Consider the following 22869-nt stretch of genomic DNA (forward strand, 5'->3'; position numbering starts at 1 on the left):
GCACATGGACAACAGAGAACAGAGGGGCAAGAGGCAATGGTAGCTAGCTGACCATAATGGACAGACAGGAGAGAAATCTGCAGCATAACAGACCATAAAGGGCAGGAGGGACGGATCAGGGGCATTACAATGGAACAGACAAGCCAGGAGGGAGGGAGTAGGGGTCTGCACATGTAAACAGAGGGCTGGGGGCAAGGGGGCAGGGCAGGAGCAGCAAGATAGTCATGGAGGTCAGGCAGGATGGGCACTAGAAGCAAGACACACCATGAAGAGCAACAGTGAGACTGTGATGGCATACACACAGACCATGGAGGGAAGGTGGGAGGGGGTCAGGGGCAGCTAACTGACCACACAGGGAAGGTGGGAGGGGCCATGACAGCACAGAAGATCATGCATGGCAAGTGGGAGGGTTAGTGGCAGCACAATGGCTATGATGGGCAAGAGGGAGGGTGCAGGGGCATGCACAAAGGATGATGGAGATAGAAGGGAGGGTCAGGACCTGTGCACAGACAAGAAAGTTCAGGGGAAGGGGCCTCACAACAGACCGCACGTGGCAGGCAGGAGGAGCAGTTGCAGCACAACAGACCAGGGAGGGCAGAAGGGTGTGGCAGTACAATGGACCATGTAGGACAGGAGGAAGAGGATAGGGGCATGGCATGTGGACAGGCAGGGTGGAGGTGGCAGGGACAGGTTACAGTCATCTGACAATGCTAGGCAGGTGGGAGGGGAGTGGCAGCTCAACAGAACACTCAGAGTAGATAGGAGTGGCAGGTCCATGGAACATGGTGGGCAAAAAGGATGGAGCAGGGGCATGCACAAAGACATCGGAGGGCAGGGGGAAGGAGAATAGGGGCAGCAAGCTAAGCACAGAGTTTAAGCAGGAGGTCAATGGCGGGCATAGAATTGGGCAATGGAGGGCAGGAGGAGTGGACTGGTACATCATACTAAATTGAGGGCAGTGGCAGCACATCAGACCATGCATGGCAGGAGGGATGAGGCTAGTCCATTGATCCACACAACAGAAGATAGGGAGGAGGAATATGGGGCAGCAAGCTAACTGTTCAGAGAAGGCGGGTATTAGGAACTTTATTGTTTTTAAAACGTGTGTCTGTGCGAACTACTTAAAATATGAACAAGTATGCAGCATAATCTCACTTTTATTCAGGAAGAAGAGGACGTTTGTGACTGTGACTCCGGGCTCACTTGGCAGAAACACCCCCTGACCCTCCACCCCCTATCGCAAAATGTAATGCCTGTGAAAAGGGTAGGTGAACACAGTGTTATATAGAACATAGTCCTGAGAGCACGATAGAAAATGAAAACTAGATATAGTGTATGGTATAAACTATGCACCAAAAAGTGTGATATAAGATGAACCGGGCGTGAAATATAATATGCAATACATTGTGCGCAATTACAGATTCATTGGAGAGCGCGAGATAGCACAGGCACTAGCGCGTGCTATGCGATATGCGCCTTGGAGTGTAATATGCACAGGGCAGTGTTGTGTAACCTAACTAGTCTCTAAAGTTGTAATATAAAATATGTGCTGGGGAGTGTAACGTTGCATATGCACTGTGACAAAGATATGGATCCCAGATTGTAATATGTATGGCATAGCACTGTGCGTTATAACATAGGCATCGAGGAAGGCACGATAGATGGGGCAATATAACCCGTGCGAAGACAAGTGTGGCATGACATATTCACGGGGTGGTGTTGCAGTGCACATGGGCTAGAGAGTGTCATAGCATATGCACTAGCTAGTGGAATACAACACAGAGGTGTGTGGCACTCAGCAGGCAATGGTGGGTGTAACACAGCATTGGGCTCTGCCAGGAGCGCGCTGTGACTCTCAAGTGATGTTCGTCCCCTTTCCAGAGAGTAAAATAAAAAGTATTACACATCCGGCAGTGGATGTGTGTTTTATTAACCGTGAGGGGGGTTTCTTGCATAGTTTTGGTCAAATTTTTGTCGAATCCCCTTTGAATGGCTTGGTGTGCATGTGTATTAAATGTGCCCGTCAATAGCTACCCATGTTTGTATAAATAAACGACAAGGGTGTCTATCGGGATTAGGCACGGTAGGGCATCAGGCATGTCAGAGCTTCACTAGTGGTGTAAATACATTCCACATGGATTCATTGTATGCATAGTCGCCTTTTAATGAATATCACGCAAATCGTCATGGTGATAGGTACGTACGGTTTGTCCAGCATGTCCTAGGTGTGTCTATAAATATATATTTTTTAAAAATAATAAAAAACAGTGGCCGGCCCTGGGGATTGGGGTCAAAAAATATAATTAGGAGACAGGCCCTGGGGGATGGGGTCACCAGGGCCAATAAATTAGAATAAGAAGGGGAACCACACAGCCCCCCTTCTTAAAAAATTAAAATAAATAAAAGACTGGCATCGTGCCGGAGGCCACGCCCCCTCCTTGCAGCACTCTGCAAACACAACCCCTTTGCCAATTGTAATTTGGGGAATTAATTCATCTTCAATACTGAGGGTCCCTGAGGGCCAACTACCCCAACAGGCATCTCCAGTATACGCCAGGGAGCTGCGCTGCAGACAGGTGTTGTGAGGCCAAGCCCCTTTTTACACCTCTCTGCAACGCAGCTCTGTGGCGCTTACTAGAGGTACTTAGTGGTCTAGTTTGACCCTAGGGACCCTTAGGATTCAAGGGGACTTAATCTCTCAACTTGGAACAGCCACAGGGTGTGTTTACACAGTGGTGAAGGGAGGGGATGGGGCCTGAGGTGACGTGTGCAAACACGCACTATGGCACGTTTTAAATTGGGGACATAATTTCCCTTCAATACTGAGGGCCCCTGGGGGCTAACTAGCCCACCAAGTGCTTCCAGTAAGCGCCACTGAGCTGCATTGCAGAGAGGTGGTCCAGGCCGTGCCACTTTTTACACCTCTCTGCAACGCAGCTCTGTGGCACTTACTGGAGTTACCTAGTGGGCTAGTTGGACCCTAGGGACCCTCAGGATTCAAATGAACTTAATCTCCCAACTAAAAACGGACACAGGGCGTGTTTACACAGTGGTGAAGGGAGGGTACGGGGCCTGAGTTAACGTGTGCAAAAACGCCCTGTGGCCTGTTTTAAGAGGTAGTTTTAATCCCCCTGCCCTATTATATACTAGGGGCTTACAGAGGAGGTCATGCTAATCACAGGGGGACCCCAACGCATAATGTTCCCTAGTGTATGTAGGTGTTTTCACTGTATTCTAAGTGTCTTTTAACATAGCACTGGCTAAAGGACTGGTTAGTCAGACTCAGTTACCACCAGTATCCGTCTGAAAAAGTTGAGGGTACAGGATGATTTTGCAACAAGGCTTCTTTCTGCTCTTCTTTTTGTTCTTTCTGCACGTTATCCTTCTTCCTGCACTTTTCTTCGTCTTTGAGGACTTCTGTTGCTTCTTTCTTCACATGTCCTATCTCTGTAGGCATAGTTAGAAATGAGCATTTAAAAAACCTTTGAAATTCACCGAAAAAAACATAGGTTTCAGGCACGTTATAGTTAGGAATTAGCATTTAAAAAAACTCAGAAATTCACTGAAAAAACCATTGGTTTCAGGGGTGTTATAGTTAGCTGGACTTTTCACTTGTACAAAACCATTGAAATTCCCCCGTTATGGTTAGTTCAGCTAACTATAACTCGCGCACCCGCAATGCACTGCTGATGACGTCACATATTACATCACTCATGACATGGTCAGTGACATCACTCATGACATCCTGGGCTGGCATTACCTTGTTGACCACAAGTGTTGACCACAAGTGGTATCTTCTTCCGGAGGTAGTCCAGAACATCTTAGCCCAGTCGGGCACTCCTCTGGTGGATTTTTTTGCCTCCACTGAAAATGTTCAATGCGAGCAGGTCTGCGCTGTTCAATTAACTGGGCTTCTTTACGCTCCGCTACTTTAACCTGTGCCCACATTGCCTTTTCCTTCAATTTACGTTGTTTGGCTTCAATTTCATCACTAAAATATTTTGCATGACGCAACACCTCATCTATCTTTTTATTCTGCCAGTCTACGGTATGTTGTTTTTATCATTGTGCTATCTTCAGACCTCAAAAAAATCTGTAAACAAAAGGACTCAAATCCTTTTCACTTAGTTTCTCATCTCCACTGTATTGCTGAAAAGCTAACAGTAACCTTTCGTAATATGCATGCACTGATTCTTTTGCCTCTTGGTGAGTTCTGTCAATTTTTACCCAATCAGTTTCTTTTGGAGGTACTTTATTTTTCAAAAACGTCATTACCTGACCATATTTTTTCATTACTTCTGGATCTGGGGATCCTGTGTTAGAATCCCTAGGATACTCTGAGTTGGCCAGTCTATAGTAATTTTACATTCTGTCCATAATTCTGCAGGTACAATTATGTCAAAAATACCATTCAGATCTGTCCACAATACTTTTGAAAGTTTGACAAACCTATATACCTGTCTATACCATTCAACTGGTTTTTCTCTCAACCTCGGAAAATCATTTGAAAATGACAAAATATCCTGTCTAGTCCATGGAACATGTACATATCCTCCTCCAGGAATTTCTCTCATGGGACGTTCTTTTACCACAGGCTCTTTTTCTCTCACTGGAAAAGCTAAAGAGGCATTGTCTGTAGTTTCCTCTCTTCTTCTAAACCATCTACTTTTCCATCGATCCACATCACCCCATTTTCTTAATAATGCAATTAATTCTTTAATTTGGGTTAACCTTTCTGCCGTATTCAAGTTTTCAATGTCTTTCTCAGTAAAATCTCATCTGTATGGCTTCTGCAATGACCTTATTTTTTCGAAATCTATTCCCATTTCACTCGCTGTCTCTTCTAGCTTTTCATGCAAAGTTCTTGCTCTCCAAGTTATGCTTTTACATGAAAAAATTAATTCTTCATCTTGATATGCTTTTGATTTTTCATTTGGAATAGTTCCTACAATTAATTCTTCTAAAGTCACTTTTAATTTTGCCACATCTGAAGGTTGTGGTTCCGTATCCTTTTTCTGTAAACTTTTTAACCAATCACTTAATTCTTCAGATGTTGGTCCTACAGGGGTTGCCGCTTTTTTCATTTCATCTATCCTTTTCTCTGGGGTTTCTGTTGCTGATTCTGTTGCCATAGGTGTCTCACTTGCTGGACTTTGATTTACAGTTACATTTTTAAGTGTACTTAATCCTGATATTCCTGCAGTAACCGTCCACTCATTTTCCCCTGAACTACTCTTTTCTTTCTCCTTTTGCATACCACAATTATACAGGACTGTCAAACAATACTCATTATGTTTTTGTTTGTCAAAAACTGGTATCACTGGTCCTATAGTTACAGGCACAGTCACTGCTTCCATATTCTTTGTTAATTCTCTAATCTTCTCAGTTAATTCCAATGTTGTCCTAGCTAATTCAGCAGACTTTTCATTTTCAGTTTTTACTGTCTGTGACATTTCTGAATCATTAAATTGATAATTTTTCCCAAAATTATTCGGCATTTGTTCAAAACATTTATTTGTTACAGTCTCCTTTGGTGGTGCACTTGGTATCGCCATCGCAGAATCCTGCTGATATGGAGGTGTTTTTTTATAGAATAAGTCCTCCAGCACTTCATCCTCAGATTCACTCACTCCATATCTGTTACCTTCTGACTCTGTATTATTTCTTTTTTCTGTACATTTTCTACCACTCGTGTCTCCAGCACTTCTCAAAGGAAACATACCTTCAGTCATGCTCGCATTTCGCCATCTTCTCATTCTATCATTATGGCTTTCTTGACCACAATGTCTACCAAACATATAATTATACCTCCTCCACGACGATGTCTTTCTCGTTCATACATCTCTTCTTCCCATTCAGTCAAAGCCTCAAATTGGGAGGTCTGGGTTTTGGTTCCAATCTCATCATTCGGTCTCTCAAGTTTCGTAGTACAGCTAGACTAAATGAACCATTCTCCGGAAACGCTAACACTCCATCATCTTTGGTAAATTTTACCCAATTTTCCAACCAAATTCATGTATGATAAACATATTTTGCCACCATAAAGGATGCAGGCGTTTTCGGTGGAGGAAGTATCTGTCCTTCTCTAGTTACAATCGGCTTATCTTTCTTAAACAGGGCTTTGATTTTCCCAAACCAAGACTTCTTCTCCTTTTCAGGTGGATCGTAATACATCTTGTTTTAATTTTCAAACACTTAATCAATGAAGCTCTGCAATTCACCTTTTCACAACTTCTCTGTTTTCTGACCAATCCTAGTGCGACTCACACTAACGCACCAATCCGGATCGTCTACATCACTCTTTTAATCCACCAATTCTAGCGCGTCTCACACTAACGCACCAATTAGTGAAAGCTTCGTCTTTCCGCAGCTGACCAATCCCAGTGCGGTCTTTCTGACGTCAGCCCTTCCTACTACTCCTGCTGACCCCTCCTTTACAAAATTTATTGGCAAACTTTTCTTTAAGGTTTTCTTTATTTGAATCTGTTAGTAACAACATAAACACATCTCCATTGCCTGTTTTGCTAAACCAAAGAGATAGCTTTGTCCATATACACAAGAATTCTGTCTTTCCAGTAGGCAGCGCTTACCTCTATCTTACCACAGAATTTTCAGTTTCACCGAAAAAGTAGCACTTCCCTCTACCTTATCCTTCTAACAAGCAAAAGGTAAACCCGTTTCTCTGGGAACAACACATATGTGGAGACTACAATGCTCCTGAGAATTAAGGCCAGAGTTTCACAAGGTAACCTATTGCTATGTCACTCACACACATTCGTACAGAGATTTCCCTAACATAACACAATTCGGTGTTATCACAATTCTTGAAATCAGACAATGTTCAATTACATGTGACTTCTCTTGCCACACAAATCCACTCCCTACTTCCCGGAAGCTTCACATTTTCCAACTACACTTAACATAAACAATACTCAACATAAAATCAATAATCACCAATACAATAGAAACCATCATTTTGCTACCAAGAAATATTGATCCAGCGTGAAGGATAAAATTTACATATTCTCCTTATGTCACAGATTCTTGTTCACAAGGCTCATTTATTCATTCATTCATGGTGGGGCCCATAACACTAACACACATCACATTCACACGAACTCACCCGAATCTGTATACAGGAGAAAGGCTGCTGGACAAGTGGGTACCTTACTACCTATCAGGATTAACTCCTTTCTACTTTATGTACACATTTTATACAATTTTCCAAAATCCTGACTTTAACATCAAGGCCCTCCACTGTTTGGTTGATGTCGATAGACCAACTAGTTGGACTGGTTGATGGTGAGTTAGAACCAGCTAAAACACAAATAAAGCCTAGAAAACATTTGATATTTTCAGTAATTAAGTTTAAAAACCACAAACTAGCTTCTTATTATTTGAAAATTTTAGTTTATCTAAACATTGATTGAACTCTTTAATTCTTGCATTTACTGACTACAGCTCATTAATTAATTTTTAGATTTATTAACGAAAAATGAAACATTTAGAAAATACTCTAAGACATAGATTTAGGAACAATGCAGTAGATAATTTACCCATAAATAGATGACGAAAGCTTCAGATCAAATAAGGAGTTATCTGCATTTCTCAGGTGAAGACTCGCTCGAACAGGCAATCTGACCCTCGTCAAAGGATCAAACCGTCTTACAAAATACAGGATACGGCGTGATAAAGTTCAGAAATTCAGCAAAGTTCATACATCAATCCAGAGTACGGATCAATCCCACACCCAGACTGACAACATAGAATAAAGTTTAGAATTTTGAAAGAAAGAACAACCATCCAACAAGAACTCCTTCTTAAAGAAATTAACCTAAAGGCAAACGCTACCGCAACTGCAACTCCAGCGCAACCACCCACTACACAATAATGACTGATGAGGAGATCTTTATACCCTTTTTCCCCCTTACCTCATACAAGACATGGCAACTTTAGGGGCAGACCAAATGTTCTGATTGGACAGTTCGGGGTTATCGATAGTTCATTTCATTTTCCCCATGCAAACTGGTTCTCCATGGTGACTTGACACAAAAGGTCATAAATTGAAAGTTTTTCCCTGTTTTCTCAGGCGGGAACGGCAAATGTATCCTTTCAAGGTAAAAGGGTCCTATTGACAGGTTCATCCTTTGTCTTTTCTGTTGTTCCCACACGGATCAACTATTGGCTTGCGGTCAAGTCCCCAACATTTTTGGCCTTGGCAGGGAACACAATGTCAGGAGTTCAGGTCACCACATGATCTCAAGAGCCGTTTGGGCATGCGCAGAAATCATCGCGCTTACATGGTGGCACCTGCTTCAGAGAACGCCATCTTGGGTACTGCGGCCTAGTAAGCCCGAATGTTGACTTAAGCAAAAATAGACATAACAGCAATTAAAATATAGAAATGAAGGTTTTAATGTTCAAACCCACACTAATCCCAATAAATATTGGTATTTTCCTAGTTGCAGCAGCATTCAAAGCGATAATACTTACCACACGATGCTTTAAGCCACAATACAATCACAAAGCAATATAAACCATGCAATTTTACTATTTTAACCAATTTAGGGTTAATTTGCATACCCATGTTAATTAATTAATTTTGCCATGCAATTAGCAATTTAGTCCCACATGTATTTATGTTGATCAAGGTGTAAAGGTTGATTAGTAACACTTCCACTTCAAACATATTATGTAAATTAAATTTTAGTATGATTACGTAATTAATTCCTTGCAAATTAGAGGAGGTATACAAAATTTTGTTTTACCTGCTCCATCACACCCTAAACAATCAATCAAAATATGGTGGAAAATCTGGGAGGTAGATTCCAACCTAAATGCCAACTCTGTGAATTGTTATATTCCCACCATTGTAAAAACGTATGCGAGTGTGTCTGGAGTAATCCGTCTTGAAATCAGGTTTGATGTAGAACTTTGTCCCATCCAAAATTAATAACATCACATCAATGAAGAGCAAAGGAAAACTAAAAATACTCATGTCCAAAGTATCTTTCTCTTTTCTGCCTCACAAAGTAATGCTCGTCCATTCTCTTTTCTACACATAAATCTGACTCCTTTCCTTGCCCTATACCCACACTAATTGCATTTCTTAGCAATGGCAGGGTACCACTAATTGTAAACCAAACGTCCAGTACTTCTACATGCCACCATTGCCACCTATTACTTTGCCCCAAAATGTACTGACATTCTCCCAAAGAAATTAGTACTCCAGGCAGATAAAGCTGTTAGTGTCTTAATAAGTAGGCTCATAGGAAAGGTAACCCATTCGGAACCTGCTAAGCTCCAACTACTACAGTGGAGACCACCTATTCAAAACATACAAGTTTGAACAAAGTGGCCATTCCAAATTATGTGTCTGAGACGGAATACTGTACTTATGTCTCTTACCAGGCACATTCCATTGGGTACTAGACTGTGCAGTAAGTAACTTGACATTGGGTGGAAAAACCCAGCAGTAAGGTTCAGTTTTTTTTATATCACATTTTATTGATTTTATTTGCAACAGAGAACCGCGAGACAAATGACTGGGAACAAAAAGGGCCGGGACGGTAGTTAGATCTTTTATTTCTCATATATATATATTTTGATAAAATGCGCAGTCGACCAAGTGGCCTCTAGATGGAGTTAGATTATGTCACAATAAGAGGTCCATGGACCCAAGGTTTTATTGTATTTCCTTTCACAGCCTTTCCACTTATATACCATTGGTTTTGCATTTGCACTTTAGTCCATTCTGCTTTGCCATCCACCAAATGAGGGAGGGGGTTCTGCCTGGTGCCAGAGGTGTGCAATATACCACTTGGCTATCAGAAATTCTACCCCTGCACGAGTCATTTTGGACATGGTCCATACTATCCAGACGGTCAACCTTAAGATTGAGGATCCTGGAAGTATGTATGATCTCTGCCATTAGGTTGCAAGTATGCCGCCAATATAATTAGGTTTGTGGGCAATCTCATACCATATAGTGGAATGTAGCCCAGGATCCCTGCACTGTGTACATTCAGAGTGTCTGACCTTGCCCATCCTCTAGACTGTTCCAGGCTGTAGTATACGCTATGTACATAATTTAACTGGATTTGCTCTGTGATTCAAGTGGATGACCAGACTCCGTCTTGCCAATCCTTATCATCTAGTTCGCCAACGTCTTGTTCCAGTGATGTCCTCGTCTTACCTAACAGGCCTCGGGAACAAAGTAGCAGGGATCTATACCACCTGGAAATAACTTGCATTTAGTGGCCCCAGCACTAATGTTGCCTCCCAGGGTTTAAATTCAGAAAACTAAAGTATGTTATTATGTGCTGAAAGAGTATGGCGGAGTTGGAGATACTAAAGAATTGGGAACTGTGTAGGTCAAAGACCATAGCCAGTTGCTTGTTTGATTTAATTTAGTCATCTTCCCACACATCTCTCAAATGAGATATCCTGATGAGATTCCAGAATTTAAACCCTGACAATCGTGATATGCTTTTGTTTAAAAAAAAAGTTTTTAAAGACCTTTATTGAAATTTGCACATCAGGTTACATAGTAAGAAAGCAAAGTTTCGTCAAAGGACAATGAGAGGAAGAAAATCCACAACTCTTACATATATTGTAAAGACACTTGTACATTAGTAGCCTACAGCTGAATCCGGTTGGGGGTAATGGGAGATGGAGCCGGAAAGGGCATGGAAGAGAGCTGGGCGCAGGCAGTGTACCGGCGGAGGAGGCTGTGGAGAACCAGCAGTGTGCAGAGAGAGATTAGCACTACTCTATGTTCCAGCACCGGCAGCCGCCGCAGGCGATCAGTCGGCAGGGAGCGCGAGAGAGGCCGCAGAGGGAGACGTGCTCCGGCGGAGGAGGTATGAAACAAGAGGACCTCAGATATCAAGAGGCCGGCCAGTTGCCGGTGTCAACTCCCAAAATTCGGACAGGAGCATCTGACAATGCGCAGCATCTTCTAGCCAAGCGCTGACCCTGGGTGCGGGCCTCCAACCCCAATGCATGGAAAGTCTGCAACGTGCGAGAACAAGCAGCATAGCGGTGAGCCGACGGGAAGCATCAGGACAATGTTTTACAAGGCCTAACAGGCAGTCCAATTGGTCAGGCGAAACAGATGTGGAAGTAATCTCGGTAATGGTGGTGCACACATCACGCCAATACGTAGAAACCCCGGGGCACAACCAAGCAAGATGAGAAAAGTCCGCCGCGGGAGCTGAGCACTGGGGACATCTATCGCTGGGAGCGAGGCCCATTATATACAGCTGAGCAGGGGAGCGATACAATCTGTGTAAATATTTAAAATGTATGAGGTGCAGGCAGTAGTTGGGAGACAGATGTTTGGTCTGCTTACAACAGTACATCCAATCCTCCTGAGAAAGGTCCGTCCCTAGATCCTCGCTCCAGGCAACGCGATCACGATCAGCAGATATTGGTGATGCCACCAATGTGGTCACATAAAGTCTGGAGACCAATTTGCGGGGGGAGAAGGACGTGTAAGCCAGGTCGAGGGAAACCATCGAAGGAGGGGGCTGAGGGAAAGTGGAATGCAGCTCCTGGCAGGACACCCTGAGTTGGTAATAAAGCAGCGTGTCCATGGGGCCGGACTCTTCTGGAAGAGAAAAGAAGTTGCCATCAGGGTAGAGGTCCGACAATGTGACCAGCCCCAGACCCGTCGCGCGTTTAACCATCCCGGCTGTGTGCAGTGAGGGAAAAACCGGGTTGTATGCAACAGGCATGGTATTAGCGGAGAGCAGGCGACAATCGTGATATGTGAGACAACAGTGTCCTACACCACAGGCGGGTCAGGTTTGTCAGCTTATCTACTGATTTAATATGTTTGATATGTCCGGTATAGCAGAGGAAGTCGGATTATTTGCAAGAGAAAATAAGTGGTAGGACTTCCGTATAGTAAGTGCAGGGTACTGTGACACTCTAAGAATCCAGTTTCTAGGTGTAGTGTTGGATCGCTTCTTTCTCCAAACAGCAAATCTTCGAAAGTGAGCATGTACACAACCTAATAGTATAAGCGTGAGGCGGGAATGCCCAGTCCTCCGTCACACGCTGTCATGGTGCTTTTGGAGTAGGAGGGTCTTGGGAGTTTGCCCACCCATAAATATCTACTCGCCCTATTCTGTAAGTCAGGTAAAAAGGTTGGCTGGAGTGTGAAGGGGTAGTGCAGAAAGACAGAGAGAAAATGCGGTAATGCAATAATTTAATATAGCAGTATCCATCCCATTGCAGAAAAAGGCAAGTAGGACCATGTCTCTGCGACAGTACTGAACCACCGGCACATTATTAAGATCCCAGAACTTCTTTTGGCACCAGGTCCCCAGAATACCTAAAATGATCCTCTGATGTCTGGAGGTTGCGCAGAGGGGATGGTCCAGTTTCTTTCCTCCTGCTTTCACGTCAGTCAAATTATGTCAATTTAGTGTCAGAGCGTAGACATCCCCGTACACCTGCAGCATCTGCCTCTGCCGTGGCAGTGGGTTATCTGGTTGTTGTAGATAGACCAGAATATCTTCTTCATGTAGGGATTTTCTGTCTTATGCCCCATCAGACCAGCAAAATCCACCATCTGAGCTTCTGGTTGTATCCATTCTACTAAGGACTCAATGGCTAGATCGAAGAGGAGAAGAGAGAGAGGACAGCCCTGCCTCATGAAAAGGGATCTGATAACCCGTTAATTCTAATCAGTGCCTTGGAGGCAGCATGCTGGGCTGTCACATAGGCCGAGAAGCAGGTATCTATATTCATTATTCAGAGCACCTGTATTAGGAATGTCCAATGTATCGTGTCAAATACCTTTTCAAAATCGATTCAGGGCTATGGTTGCTGTGGGGGAAAGAGCCATGGCTGTTGCCAGTGACAACTGGACTTGGTGCAGACAATGTCTGGATCCTTGGTTAAGGGAAAATCCATTTTGATTGTTATGGACTAAGATTCAAATCACTTTGGTCAAACAGGAGGACAAAAGCTTGCCAAGTAGTTTGGCCTCTACACAGCAGTATGTTTTCTTTGTACTCTAACCTTCCGCAATAAGCTCCAGAGCCATCAGGGGGCTAATAAATGTCCTCAGATCAACTTTTTGATCCGCTCACCTAACCACTGAAGAGAAAGGAAAGCTCCATACATTAGCGGTTATAGGTACGGAGACCGTGTGTACCCCCTGCTGTGAATTGTCAGCGTTGTGATACTTATACTGTTTGCCCAAGTGAACCAAGTGAGGCCCAGCATATGTCCTCTTTCTGTAACCACTGAAGTTACTCTCATGAAACGAGGCCTACTTGAAATCTTCCCATGGCTCAAGATAACAGTCAGCCAGGAACTAAAATGGAGTAGCCTGCCCTGCAGGTCCTGTGCTTTCCCATGTTCTTTGGAGCAATTTAAGATCTCAGCACTCCCTACATAGCATGATTTATGTAAATAAATAATGTTGAACATACCTGACAATACTCTTGTTTTGTCCAGAACCAGGGTATCAAGTGCAACATGCTGGTTCCCTAGCTTTCCCTTTCCCTGTGGGCCAGGGAGTTCTCCCCTGCAGCCAGAGCCCAGCTCCCATCACTCTCCGCAAGCATATGCATAGCTTTTTCACTCTGGAAGGGAAATGGCTGGTGTGGCGGACCCCTGGCCTACTATGGTGACTGGAACTTATAGTGATTCTGGCTGTGCCTAGTGCCTGCAAGCTTGTGGAAGCAGGTGCTTGCAGTTCCAACCCTATTCAAGCAAGGCATGAGCGGCTTGGTGCACTCAGGCCTGTAACCTAGCAGTCAAGGAACCAGCATGATAGCTTCCTCGTTGTCCTCATGGGCTAAAAAAAGCTGCTGTGTGTGGCTTTCTGGAAATCATTGAAGTTGCAGCCTAGGGCCACTGCAGAGCAGTCAGTTGGTCTTCATCACTAGCGTAGGACCCCCCAACTCCAAAATAGGTCTGCACTGTGCATTGACAGTGCGGTTGTCAGGGGGGTTTGGTGCGTCCCATTCCAAGGTAAGGTACTAATGTGAAGGTAAAAATGCCCTCACTTAAATATTATTAACGTTGGTTATTTTTGATTTGTTGCTCATCATAGCCTGACCCAAGACCAGCAATATCACAAAATTCAAGGTAGATGGTAGATCCTGTTTGATGGGCCACAGGGCAAGCGGGGGCTTCTGGGCTTCATTCATGGAGGCGGAAGACGTTTGCCTCAGATGTCCTGGTGTTCATCCTACTACAGCTTTTCAAACTGTGCAAAATACAGATCCTTTAGGTCTTACTCTCACTGGTAGTTATGAGGACCATTCACAGTAACTGGCTTTTATGAAAAGAAAGTTCTTTAATGGACTTTGAAAGGCAATGCTACAAACTACAATATACAGGTACTGTGAGTCTCCAGCGCAGTGCCACTGGACCTAGGGCAAATGTATCACCATTGCTCACCCTCCCCCTCTTTTAAGGATTAAGTAAGTCTGGTGTAGGTCTCAGGCACAGGTGCAATGCACCCCCATGCCTTATGGGAGGCCTTGACAAGGCCTCAGTACACATCAGTCTGTGTCCTTCCTCCACTCCACTTAGGGAAGATGCAGTTCTCACAGGTGCAGTGGCCCTCAGCTCCCATCTCATGAGCCGATGCTTGTTGTGCAGTGAGTTGTGGAGGAACTTGCAGTCAGGATCACAAGCTGTCTTCAGAGGGTAGGCCTTTAGCCGGAAGGCAGTGATTTGGTGGGAAGTGATGTGTTGGTTGGCTGGCAAGTCAGCAGTTCTGCAGGTAGATCCTGGGGTCCAGGCGGCGATGCAGTCTGCTTCGGACCATGAGTTTGGCTGGCAGCAGTTTGGCCACCTCAAAATGCTTTACAGGTTCAGAAATGGCATCACAGTCCAATCGGCGCACTTCGGGTCAACTACTCTGGCAGCCACATTCAGGGCTACCTGCTTCAGAGTCTGTTTCAGCACACTGTCAGTAAAGTACCACAGTCTTTGTTATAGTCTGTTAGGTACAGGCAAGTGCCACAGACTTATTAACAGTCTATTTGACTGTGTGATCTTCTCAGGAACACATCAGACAAGCCATGTACCCTTCGTTTCAGCAAGGGTGACTGACTCCAATACAGGAGCACACTGTTCACCCACAGGGGACTCGGATGGATGGATCGTCAGCTATGGAGTCAACAGCTTCTGATCCATGGTGGTAATCGGCTCCTCTGATAGGGTGGCTTACTCCTTCCCTCTTCTCTCAGGCAGGGCTTTTCTAGATGCTTCAGGACAAGGAGACAACCCTTCATTAAAATCAGACTCCAGGCAATGTCCCCTCATCTCTAGAGAGCTCTCTGTCAGGTGGACACCAGTCTTGGTTGCACAGCAGTCCTATAGGTACTCTGCGATGCACCACTCCTTGGTTAGAGAGAACTTGGAACTGAAAAAATGAGTGGATCAATAGATTCCGCTTTTACTCCAGTACAGCAGACAGGTGATATTTACTCCATGTTTTCACTTCTCAGGCTTTCACCCTTTCTCTAGAGTGATGCTCCTCACAGCAGAGTTGTCATGAGGCTGGAGCACCCATAGCAGAGACAAAAAAGTGTGAGCGTTCACTGGTGGCTGCATCCAGGGTATACAAACTATTAGCCTGTACAAGAGTTCTCCCTTTGACTCATTAGGAATTAGTCAAAACTCTCCATGGTGCTGCAGAACTGTTAGCAGCAAGTTCCCCGGGTCCCCAAAGACCTGGTTTCAGTGTTACCCGGTCCGGCGGTATGGCAATGTTTTGCGGTCCAGCGATTGCCCTCTCGTCGGGAGCTCCCAAGTCCGGATCCTGCACTGCAAAGTCGGGCTGCCTGCGATGGACGCAGCAGCACCCAGCAGCACAGGCTTTTCCAGTCGAGCAGCACTGCAGGTGGGTTTCCAGTGATTGCAGCTGCTCTTGCTTGGCGGACACGAAAGGTACGTTGCTCTTCCCTCTAGCAGGTGGGGGGTGGGTGCTAGTGTGATTCTATAGCTCCTGACAGGAGCTTTGAATAGGGTACGACATCCTTGGTGGCACCTTAGTGAGCCTCGGGGACTTGGGGCAGCTCACAGTGTCTGGGCAGGTGATGACCCGAATCCTAGGCAAAAGTGGAACCGGCAGCCCCTCCTGCTATATGGGGTTGCCTCGGTAATCACGGTTCGGGCTCAGACTCTCCTTATGAGATCCCCCTCCCTGCGTCAGCCCCCTTGGCATACAGAGTCGCTGATTTTGGCAGTCACAAGTCCTGTGCAACTGGCCCAAACTGAGTTCAGTGGTGACCCCCTTCTGGCATACGGGGTCACAGCAGTGTGGTATGGTGCTTTCTGCCCAGCACTTCTGATATGGCTCAGAACAATGTGTCCCTCTCCTGGCATATGAATGTCACACTACCAATCCTGCACATGGGCTACAGCCCAATTAGTACACAGCCTCACACCTTGCTCATGAAGTCCTCGTGCAGGGCTCCCCACTGGACCTCGCTCCCTCCAACGCTCTCCTCACCCTCACAGGGCATACTGGTCTTGTCAAGCAGACAGGCAATGGTGCTCGAGGTTCCAAGGAAGGTGATCTTGGTGTCCTGGTTGATGTCCCTTCATCCTGCAGGGAGAATAGCAGGCCTGTGCCCCCATCCCTGGTCACAGGCAGACCAGCCCATCTGGAAGCTTGGCTGATGACACATTATTGCAGATCTAACCTCCCCTTATTATAGTCCTTTTCCAGGCACCAAATGTGATTTAGGTTATGAGTCTTTGAAGTTTTATGTTGGGGTTATATATTAATTTGGCATTGTGTTGATCATTTCATGAATTACTTTGATCTTGGTTGTGTATGAGTGAGAAATAATTCACCTGAAGTTATATTACTAGGTGTTGTTTAACTCCTGGTGAAGGCTGTAGCCTTCCAACACTGCGAAGGCAGCGCTTTTGCCACCCCTGTTGGTCCAAGAAGACCACAATCAGTGAGACAAGCTGATATCATGGCGCACACCCATGATCCGTGTTCGCCTATGACAAAAAAGTCAGCATTAGGGATCCAGGCAATAGCACAGTGGGGCACTCAGGGCAGGGGTACACATCTTTACCATGCAGAGGACTTTTCCATCCAAAAAGATGCCTTTCCCAGATCAGAACACCCCAAACAAATTCCTAACCTACAGAAATTGGGTGGTCAGATCAGTAAAACTGTCTGGAAAGTCCATCATCATTCCTGTGGCTCAATGCGGCTCTGTTCTCCACTACCAAGTCTAACCCTTGCAGAGAAATAGACCATCACAGCAACTTGGGATTCTCCCTCTTCATAGCCATCAACCATTCAAGTGGCTTATGATCTGTTTGCACCACAACTTGGTGTCAAACAAATATGGGCAGAACTTAAGCAGTGCCCACACTATGATAAAACACTCCTTCTCAATAGCCACCCAGTTGTAGTCTCTGGGTAGTAATCTCCTTCTAATAAAGGCTACCATACGCTCTCTACCATTGTCCTCCAGTTGAGCTAACACTGCTCCAACTCCTTTGTCAGAGGAATCCATCTTTACATTGAAAGGCTGACTGTAGTCAGGCACTTTCAGTGCTGGTGCAGTGCATAGGGCTTTCTTCAGTTCCTCAAATGTCTTTTAACACTCCAAGTGCTGGTGCTTCCTGCCGACTTCCGATACAACGCAGAACAATGCGGCCCTCTCATGGCATACAAGAGTTGCACAGCGATACTGCATAAGAGCTACGGGCTGATCGGTGCACAGCCTCACACCTTGCTCAGGGAGTCCTCGTGCAGGGCTCTTCACTGGACCTCGCTCCCTCCAACTCTCTCCTCTGCCTCACAGGGCATACTGGTTTTGGTAAGCAGACCGGCAATGGTGCTCTTTGACAGGTGATCTTGGTGTCCTGGGTGATGTCCCCTCACCCAGCAGGGAGACAAGCAGGACGTCCCCCCCCCAATAAAGATCACAGTAAGAATTCTTGCAGAGCTTCCCCTTCTCACACAACCCGTTTGGCTGCATGACCAATGACCTTCTTATAGTAATTTTTCAGACACCAAATGTGATTTAGGGTCTGGGTCCTTGAAGTTTTTTTTATTTTCGAGGTCTCCTTTTGAAGTGAACTCTTCTCCATTTTAGGTCTCGCCTGACCCAGCGCATGCGCTGGTCTGGCGAGACTTATTGAGAGGGCTCCAAAAAGTGCTACCAGGCCAGCCTAGAGCTACAGTGCATGTGTGCGCGCGCCTCACTTTCGCGGCGCACGGCAGCTTTGATGTTTGATCGCGATGACGATCACTATCACTTTCTTCGCGGCCGCACGGCCGCTTGGCATAGCCAATCGGTCTCGCTTTTGGGACCTTAAAAGTATTTAGTTATGCAACTGTTGCATGGCTAAACACTTATAAGGTCCCAAAGGCGAGATCTATTGGCTATGCCAATGCTTGTTTTCTTTCCTCATGAAAGATGTCTGTTGCAGCAGGCATGACTACAAAGCTGATTGACCCACAACAGAATTCATAAGAGTGAGCAGAGTTCATCACATCTGGATATCAGCCACAGTGATATGTGCATCAAAAGGTTGGCAGGGTATACCCAGACGTTGGTCCCTTGCTCACTTTGCCACTGGATTCCAGTTAGCCGGGCTGATGAGGGGTGCTACCCTGAAACCTTTCCTAGGATGCTTGATTCCAGTCCAGGGAGGTCCTGGCCTGCCAGTTCGGGCTGGACTGTTCTCATTGGGCACATGGTCAAGACTGAGTTTCATATGGCTGGTTTCAAACTGGAATGGCATGGGGAGCAAGAAAACGGTGGATTTAGGCCCAGATCTCTGTAATGGGGTGAATGCATGACATTGTTCTGCATTCTGTCCATCAATTGTTCTTTTTGCGTTTGTCACCCTGAGTGGGACAGGTATGCCCAGACGTGGGACCCGTGCTCTCCATGCCACTGGAGTCAAGTTATCCTGGCTGATGAGAGGTGAAAACCTGAAACCGGTCCTAGGATGCTTGTTTCCAGTCCAGGGAGGACCTGGCCTGGCATTTCGGGCTGGACTATTCCCATTGGGCACAGGGTTCAAACTGGAATGGCATGGGGAGCAAATAAACAATGGATTTAGGCCCAGATCTCTGTACTGGGGTGAATGCATTACATTGTTCTGCATTCTGTCCATCAATTGTTCTTTTTGCATTTGTCACCCCGAGTGGGAGAGACGTGGGTCCCGTGCGCTCCATGCCACTGGAGTCAAGCTGTCCTGGCTGATGAGATGTGAAACCCTGAAACCGGCCCTTGGATGCTTGCTTCCAGTCTAGGGAGGACCTGGCCTGGCAGTTCGGGCTGCACTGTTCCCATTAGGCACAGGGTCAAGAATGATTGGCATATGGCTGGGTTCAATCTTGAATGGCATGGGGCAAAAAAGATTGATGGATTTAGGCCCAAATCTCTGTACTGGGGTGAATGCATGACATCGTTCTGCATTCTGTCCATCAATTGTTCTTTTTGCATTTACCCCTATGAGGGTAGCACTTTGGGCGCCTCTCCCAGTCCAACAAGACTGCAATTCATGAGACAGGCCTATGTCATGGCGCTCATACATGATCCCTGTTAAACTGTGACAAAAAAGTCAGCATTATGGATCCAGACACAAATACAGTAGGGCACTCAGGCATGCAGGGGACTTTTCTGTCCCACTAGTTGGCAACAAACTTCCAGTGTCTGGGAGAACAGCTTCACATCCATCTTGTGCACATGAAGAGGCAAATGGAATCCGCAGGCATCCTTTAATCTGGTTCACTTACACATCTTCTTTGTGTGTGTTGGGAAAATTGCACAATACACTGAAATATTCTTGTGTGGGAATGTTAGCACTAGGATTCAGGATAGCCTGTAGCAGCAGAAATCTACTGGAGGTAGTCAGTAGCTCTCCCTGCCTTGACAGAGATAAAAGTTCTGGTCACGACTAATTTTTCACAAAAAGACAGTATGCCACTACCACTGCTGTAGTACCAGTGCTTAATTTAAGCCTGCGGTTTCCGGTGCTCAGCACCGGCACTTAATTGTCAACACCGACGCTTGTGACAGTCTGCAACAAGGTGGTGCTGTCGGGCTAATTTTGAGAAGACAACAAGAGTTATTTATTAATTTGATATACATTAAAAATTAATATTACCTGCCGCTCAAGGCATTCTTATAGCTTTGAGGGCCTGAAATAGTCCGAATTGTCACACTTGTAGGAGTGTGATGGTTAGTAATTGTGTAATTACTATCATTGGCAGCAGAGCAAGGACAATGTGTGGTACAACCTGCAGAAGCCTCCTGAGGAGAGCCCTAGCACTTATTTTCTGCCGAATTAAGCACTGTAACTCCAGCTAAAGATGGTAGTCCACTGTTACAAAGGGGAGTAGCTTTCACTTTTAGGCCAGCACCTACTCAAGGGACAGTCTTAGGCCTCCGTGCCAAAAATTAGATAAGCGTGAGTCTGGAAAAAAAAGTTCAAAAGCCTTGATATGAGATGCTCTCAGTTGGGAAATGAGAGCAGGGGAGATTCCTGTCCTAACACAAGGGGTGTCTATTTGGTTTGCAGCTTTACCTAGGATCTAAGAACCTGGAACCAAGGTTGCTGATCGCCTATTCTCTGTTCATATGTAAACAATTTAGCACTGAAATGTAATTGTTTTTAGCATCTTAATTTTCTCGGGGCAAACTGCAATGGATGGTTACATTTCACTAGCTCTAAATCCAAGGAGGGGAGCAAGATATTTAGCCGAGGTCCTACACCCTAGCTCCCTAGGTTCACTATTTATCAAGATCTTGGTGCCCTCACATACTTGTTAGGGTGTCATGCTTCATCATTGGCCGCTCCTCGTCTGGCCGGCGCTGCAATGCCTGACGGGCCTGGGGGCTTCTTTATAGGAGATCTTTTGATCTGGAGATGACATATAGATGAATGCAAGTGAGGGAATTAAGTGAGTGTGGTGAGTGAGTGGTGACTAAAAAAGGCTCTGGTAACCTAAATAATTCTTTATAGGGTTAGGGTACCAGGACTAAGTAAAAGCAGTGGTGCTATCTTGTGGTCTTGAAGTACGAGGATAGCTACTTGTCAAGTGTGGTCATGGTGAGAAGAAAGAAAGCTTTCCTTTTTTTTCTTTTTGCTCCAGCGTTGTAGGAGAGGTGAGTCACTCGCTCCCAATCCAAGAATCCAACTTGGTTCTCTGAGAAATCATTGTCTAATAAAGAGCTAATTCATGAGCTCATTTAGTACACATCCGTGGTAGAATAATTCCAAGGCATCTCAGGCTAGTATTATTGGGTCCTATGTGGACTCCTCAACACCACATTAAAAGTTGGATATAGATAAGAACAGTAGAGGATACTTCTCACCATTACCACAGGTTGTTCTCTTGGTCCAGTCCTGATGAAGACCCGGGGTGATGTTTGTGAATTACACACATAATGGGTCGAAACATCGACGATAATATCTGGTATTCCCGTAATCTGCCAATCTATTTCTACATCTAATGTAAAAAGGACTTGCGGGATACCTTCAAAAAGAGTCATTAATGTAACCATTGTATTTGTATATATGTCAACTGTGTTTAAGTCTGCAATTTTTATGTACTCTTACATATGTTTTCTGCCCTTGTTTATTATTGTATATGTCTCTCAACATTCCTGTGTGATTTTTCTGTTACTTTGTCCATCACTTTACGATATATGATTGATAATATACCGTATTTTCAAACTCTATTGTGTTGGTGTCCTATAATATGTGGTCCACACCAAGTTACGATTGATTTGCCAGGTCAAGAAGACTACTTGTGAGTAATTAATGCTCTTGTTAAAGAAATATAACCTCCCCCATAGAACCAACTGTTGCTGCAGACTACTAGATTTCCCAGGTTCTGATGGATACTGGGTCACCCCATTACTGTTAATGGTCTATAGATATCAGTTATAGCCTTGCTCTTAGTTTCAGCTGTTAAAGATCAAATGTTGTGTTTACTGTTGCAGCAACTTTTTACAGACGTGGTGAGCGGAGAGGTGTCTGCAGAGCTGGCTGATGACGTCCGGTCAATGGACAGTATGATCACAGAACTTCAGGAACTGAGCAACCAGCTGAGAAATCAGTTTTGAGTTGAAGACGGACTCACGTCCAGGACATGATTTGTTTTTGTTTTTTAAAACGTGTACTGATTACATCGCTTATCATGAAAAAATAATATTCTTCATAATAAATATTAGTTTTATACTCTACCACTTTATCTTTTTCTGTGATTTCGTGTCCATGCCTCGTAAGCTCCTAACAATTATTCATAGACATGCAAATTTCGTTTTTTTGTACTTCAAGTAATTTTGATCAGATTTTCGAGGGGAACAAGAGATTTGTGTTACAGAAATAGGTAGAGAAGCACTTTTTGGACATAGCCTCAATATGAGAGCTATACCAGTTATTAACTAGGTATATCAATATTATATTGTAACTAAAATGTTAATACGGCGGCACATACTTTTCTAAAGAAGAGCAAAGCATTAACTTTTAACAATAAAACATGAATACAAAGCAACAATTTCATCAAGACATAAGAGGAAAGTCTAGAACTTGGAAAGAAAAATAGTGGGACAAAATATGCTGGTATTGTTTGGTTTTGATTGTATGCATTCCTCTGAAAGGACATTAATCATGCCAAAATTAACTAACCAAAAATTCTTTGTTCCAAAATCATATAAAAAGTAAACCATCTACTCCATTTTCAAGGGATGATAGGACACTTTATATCAGGGCAGTGTATGACACAAACAAGAGCAGCATGCGATTAGTTATTGAATTGTTCAAATTGAAGTGATGTTACAGGGTGTTTCTCAACAGAGAGATATTTTGGGAGTTATTACTATCTATTGTTGTTTAAAA

The 22869-nt window shown here is 44.6% G+C and overlaps 1 protein-coding gene across 1 annotated transcript in view; it reads left to right on the forward strand.

Annotated features, from left to right (window-relative positions):
• Positions 1–22214, forward strand: part of TTC27 (tetratricopeptide repeat domain 27) — a 1631130-nt gene extending 1608916 nt beyond the window's left edge. Inside the window, exon 20 of the mRNA XM_085612184.1 lies at positions 21972–22214. Within this exon, the coding sequence (XP_085468310.1) occupies positions 21972–22094 (123 nt within the window). The 3' untranslated portion in view covers positions 22095–22214. The remainder of the gene's footprint in view (positions 1–21971) is intronic.
• Positions 22215–22869: the final 655 nt, after the last annotated feature.

This window comes from Triturus cristatus, chromosome 6 (genome assembly GCF_964204655.1).
Source record: "Triturus cristatus chromosome 6, aTriCri1.1, whole genome shotgun sequence".
Lineage (NCBI taxonomy): Eukaryota > Metazoa > Chordata > Amphibia > Caudata > Salamandridae > Triturus > Triturus cristatus.